General features: G+C 40.9%; 1 protein-coding gene across 1 annotated transcript; it reads left to right on the top strand.

Annotated features, from left to right (window-relative positions):
• Positions 1-3,522: 3,522 nt before the first annotated feature.
• LOC128533381 (myoglobin-like) lies at positions 3,523-5,294 on the top strand. Its single transcript, XM_053507631.1, has 4 exons — positions 3,523-3,575; positions 4,418-4,503; positions 4,742-4,958; positions 5,060-5,294. Exons 2-4 carry the CDS (start codon positions 4,421-4,423, stop codon positions 5,198-5,200), a joined length of 441 nt encoding a protein of 146 aa, XP_053363606.1. The 5' UTR covers positions 3,523-3,575; positions 4,418-4,420; the 3' UTR covers positions 5,201-5,294.
• The last annotated feature ends 205 nt before the right edge of the window (positions 5,295-5,499 follow it).

Here is a 5,499-nt window from a genome sequence, read left to right as displayed (position 1 = left end):
TAAAAGACCTTGATTCATACCTACATACATGCGATCTCGTTCCTAAATGACAGCGAATCACTTGTGTTTCCCTGCATTAAGATCACGCTGCATTCACGAGTTTAATTATTTACTTGACAACAATCCCGGATTGCTCTATCTGTTAAGGTCACTGGTTGCGCTTCACAAAACACTATTAAATTACAATATCAACATTTGGTAAATGTCTCTCACACACACTTGCTAAGACCTAAAATACACACTACTGTCTGATCAGAGACAGGCACGTGCAGTTCTAATTGTGCTATAACTATCAGTATTAGATAATTAAAGAGGTCCTATTATGCTTTTTCAAATTTCTTTCAAACAGTGTGTCATGTAGCTGTATGTGAACATGAACTATCTGCACTATCTGTGATCCACGTCATTCTGTAACATATTTGCATGATGTCCGCCCACGTTCTCCGTCACGAACAACTTGCCCGCCAGGTTACAGCTGTGAGCTCTGTCACATCAAGCTCCATCATTGACTTTTTGGAGGTGCTCTTTGCTCGCTGGGGCATGCCAAAGACCTTGACGACAGACAACGGCCCTCAACTAGTGTCTGTTGAGTTTACCAGTTACATGCAAAGCAAAGGGATCAAACACGTACGGACAGCTTATCATCATCCGCAGTCAAATGGGGCGTGGAAAGGTTTAATCAGATGCTGAAAAACGGTCTGAGAGCTCATTTGGCACAAGGCTGTTCTTTCAATGAGGCCTTGTCTCAGACGCTTCTACACTACAGGGCGGCATGAATGTTGCATGGTGAAATGTTGCATGTTTAGAAAGATTAATAACCTGATGCTTAGTTAAAGTAATATGTTTTGTTGCATCAGTTGGATAAAGTGCGTCGGTCTCTTTAAAGGGTTAAGAATGGGATGACGTAGAGGGGTTGAACTGAAGTAAGTGCTGGGGGATGAAAAAGTGTTGTGTTGAGTTTTTTTGGTGATTAAAAAGAAAGTAAAGAAGTTCAAGTACGAGTCGTTCTTACAGATATAACACCCTGGTGAGGCCGAACCATACTCGTTATACTCAGATAACACGCATACAATAAACACGGACTTCGAACATTTTCCACTCACTCGCACACATACCGTTTATTATATATAGTTTGTAAATATTGTTTATATCTTTGGTTGTGGTGCACCTTTTTCGTTTACTTTATTTAGTTCTGTATAATACACATTTACTTTATCTAATTGTTTGTCCTTTTCGCTCACCGGCCTTTTAACGCAACACCGACACAAAGATAAAAGACCTCTCGATTTTTGTAGCCACAGTTAATATAAAATTAGCTGGTCGTTACGCGGTAAAACCGACGCCATCTTTTCTATGTATTGACGCGTCTCCAGAGCCGTCGTTCAGTTATGGTCATGGGCGTTTAATTTTTCTGACACACACTGTAGCGGTAGACCAGTCATAAATCACGGCACCATCTGACCAATCACAGCAGTGAGGGCTCACGGAAAGGAGGGGTTTAGACAGACTGAATCTTCGAACTGTTTTAAGAGACCCATTAAGCAATATTAGCAACCTTTAATATGGCATAATTAGACCTCTTTAAACCTACCATGTTGATTCGAGCTGTTATACAGGGACTCTGAGAACAGAGCGAAAGCAGCAGAGGAGTTTACTGGACGTGTGTTAAGATTGAGCAATAAACCCACTGACAATAAATTCTACACTTTAACCTATGTATTTATGTATTATGTATTTAATATGTGTGCTACTTATTAAATATTTTATGTATTATTGTTAATATTCTATTCATGTTTAACAACTTTCACTTTATTTACATTAAAATTGGGAAAGATGGCTTTTATTTTAATACTAGAGACTTGAAAGTTCTGTGTAGACAACAGTTGATTTTTGTGCAATGAATATTCTTTTTGTTGAAAGCAAAAAAACACAGAGAATCGTGTGAGAGAATCATGATCTCAATTCCCATGGAGAAAAATCCAGATTCACATTTTGTCAAGAATCGTGCAGCCCTAGAGATGTGATAAAAACAAGAACAAGTGGGAGAGATACAGAAGAGTTTTCCTGGATCCTCTCCTGGGATTTCATCTATGCTATACATAGAAATTAGATATAATAATATAATATAATGTTGCTTGTCAATGACTATAATTCATTAAAAACACAATGTGTTTCATTGGGAGCGAAGGTGGATTAGTGGTTAACAATGTTGCAATGCACCTCCAGGGTCCGAGTTCGATTCCCATCACTGCGTGAATGGAGTTTGCATGTTCTCCCTGTGCCTGGTGGGTTTCCTCAGTGTACTCTGGTTTCCTCTCACAGTCAGAGTGTGTGCCCTGCAATGTATTGGCACCCTGTCCAGGATGTACTTTGCCTAATGGCCTACTTTTCCTGGGATAGGCTCCAGGCCCCCTGCGACCCTGTATACAGGATTAAGCGGTATAGTTGAGGAGTGAGTGAAGAGTGTGTTTTATTGTGATAACTCTACTGGTTTTGCAAAAACAGCCAAAAATCTTTATGTGCACATAATTCCTATATTTAAATTTATTGAAAGTGGTCAAGAAAGGAAATAAAAACAATTTAAACACAATTTATTAAATTATTTAAAAAGCTTTTAAGGGGAGCTTGTCTTCTTGTTTGACATTTTTGTGCTCCAGTTTAACATCATCTACACCGCTTTATCCTGTAATCAGGGTCGCGAGACCTGGTGCCTATCCCAGGAGGCTTAGGGCATGAGACAGGGTACACCCTGGACAGGGTGCTAATCTATTGCAGGGCACACACACATACTCACACACTCATTCACGCACTATTGGGATGCCTAACCTGCATACCCGAAGAAAACCCACCAAGCACGGGGAGAACATGCAAACTCCATGCACACAGAGACGGGAATCAAGCCTGGCCAGGAAGTGAACCTGGACCCTGTTGGTGCAAAACGACATTGCTACCCACTACACCACTGTGCCACCTATAACACATTTTGTGGTTCCAAAATAAACATACATATTTTAACTATTCCGAGACAAAAACTTACCGTGTTTAAATGTCATGAGCTTTACAGAATTGCAGTTAATACAGAATCATTAAAGGCACAATTGCATAATTTCCAGCATCAGCTGATGGGTTAATGTGTGTAAGTTGTTTGATCCAAATCAAATTCCGCTCTCATTTAATAGAAAAATAGAAGAGTGTGACTTCATGGTGTAAACAGCCGCTTTCTTTGTTTTTGGGGGGGCGAGTCAGAGATGCTGAATGCAGGATTGTTAAATTCGCTACATGGTGGTCGTGTATTAGCATGAACATGAGTTGTAGGAAGGGGAAAAATAGTTTTGAAAAAGTTTGAAAATATAAGAAAGTTATATATCAATGAAGGGCGAAAAGAAATAAAAATGAGAACCAGTGGGAGAGATACAGAATCTTCAGGTGGGAGGAGTATTACAAGGGGTGGGATTAACATAGGCTACTTTGATTGTCAGGTGAGACGTATAAAAGGCACTAATCGGTAATCAGTGGCACTGCAGGACAGGTCTGAAGAACATCTTTTCATCATAGCTGAGTGAAACACTCTCCTGGTAAGTGTGTGTATCTTTCAGGTGGCTGGGTTTCTTATCAAATGGGACTGTGGTCAGTTTGCAAAACAAGTCATAAAGTTGCAGTGGCTGTAAGCACTTTTGTAATTTTACTTTAATTAGAGAGTTAATTTTCAATATTAAATGTACTTTTTGCATGAAACTTTGTTCTATATTATGTGTTAGTTCTGTAGTTTGAAGCAAGTTGTTCTCTCAGGTGACTAATCAAGAGTAGGTTCAGTCTCCCTTAAGGTGTGAATTGTGGGCAGGGCTTAGCAAGATGTATTGAAGGGGGCTCTTTATCCCATAACAATTGGGGCCACTGATCTAGTGCATATTCTTGTTTTGGCAGGGATTTGCCAACTTTTAATTTTTAAAAGCCCTAGTACAGACACTGACCTGTCCTAGCTGCTCATTAAAAGAATTCCTTTCTCTCCACAAAGGCAATTTGACCTCTGCAGCTGACCCAGAATACAGATGCATGACTTTTGCACCCCCATAGGTTCTCCTACACACTCCACTTCTCCAATCCCTTTATTTGCTTCCTGTAGCTTCCTGCATTCAAAGCAGGCTTGCCACAGAGCTTAATGTCCAATTGCACACTTGCCTCATTCTCTAATCATACGCTGCACTGTAGAAGTTTTGTCCTGCTCTTAGGTGTTGCAATGAACTTTCTCTAGGTGTGTTTAGTCCTGTGTCACTGGCAACCTTTTTAAGCAATGACTGAAGATGCTCTTGCTTGGGTATTTGGGTTAACTCTCTCCATCCCTCACATGATGAGTAGGAGGTATATGCACTGCTAGTTACCTGACCTCCTGTCTCTCTGTATGCCATGGTGTCTACAGACAATGTCTGACTGTGAGTTGATTCTGGCCAGCTGGGGGAAAGTGGAGAGCAACCTTGCAGACTATGGAGGAGAGGTTCTGACCTAGTGAGTACCTACTGTAGCTACTTTTACAAAAGGTTTTTTTGCATCATAGCCCAAAGACTAACCAAGTCTTGCAGTCCCCTCTTTTTACTAGTCTTGAAAGAAGCCAGCACATTTTAGAGCTTGCACAGTTGTCTTTATGCCTGTTTCCTCATGGTTATTTTTCAATTCACTTTTCACTGATTTAGTACTTGCTGTCAAATTATAGCCCCAAATTTATGTTTACACACTGTTTTGCTAGTCTGTTCACAGAGCACCCCGACACCCAGAAACTCTTCCCCAAGTTTGTGGGGATCTCTCATGCTGATCTGGTTGGTAATGCAGCCATCGGGGAGCATGGCAAAACAGTTCTGACAAAACTGGGTGAGATCCTGAGGGCAAAAGGCTCTAGTGATGTCATCAAGCCACTGGCTACAACCCATGCCAACACGCACAAGATCGGCCTCAACAACTTCAAGGTAACACTCCCTTAGATTTCCCTTTATTAAAGTTTACTTGAGTAATGAACTGCACCCTACTAGTGACACAACTACTGTAATACCCTCGATCTCTCCATCAGCTGATCACTGAGGTCATCATTAAGGTGTTTGGGGACAAGGGCGTGTGGGATGCTGCTACCCAGGATGCCTTCAGAAAGGTGATGAGTGGTGTTGTCAATGAGATCGACTGTGTCTACAAGCAGCTAGGCTTCGCTGGCTAGATGACAATTGGCCCCCTTGAGTCCCTGACATTGATTACACTGCTCCCTCTGGCTAAATCTGTTTACTTGATTCCAGTATTGTTGGTGGATCATGTTTTGTTGCATGTTACTGATTGAAAAATAAAACCATAAAATTCTATTACGTGTTCTTTCATGCTTTTTCAAAGAGGTTGGGGGGTACTTGCACAGCTTTGTCTTTCCCCACCTTCAGGTATTATGAAGGTTTTGTGAGCGGTTTAATGTTGGTGTACAGTAGAATTAAATGTACAAAGGAGAGAGATTAGTAGGCTTAAGGTATG

The sequence above is a fragment of the Clarias gariepinus genome, chromosome 11 (assembly GCF_024256425.1).
Source record: "Clarias gariepinus isolate MV-2021 ecotype Netherlands chromosome 11, CGAR_prim_01v2, whole genome shotgun sequence".
Taxonomy (NCBI): Eukaryota; Metazoa; Chordata; class Actinopteri; order Siluriformes; family Clariidae; genus Clarias; species Clarias gariepinus.
The sequence above is the reverse complement of the archived record's forward strand: the minus strand, read 5'-3'. Positions and strand labels throughout refer to the sequence as shown.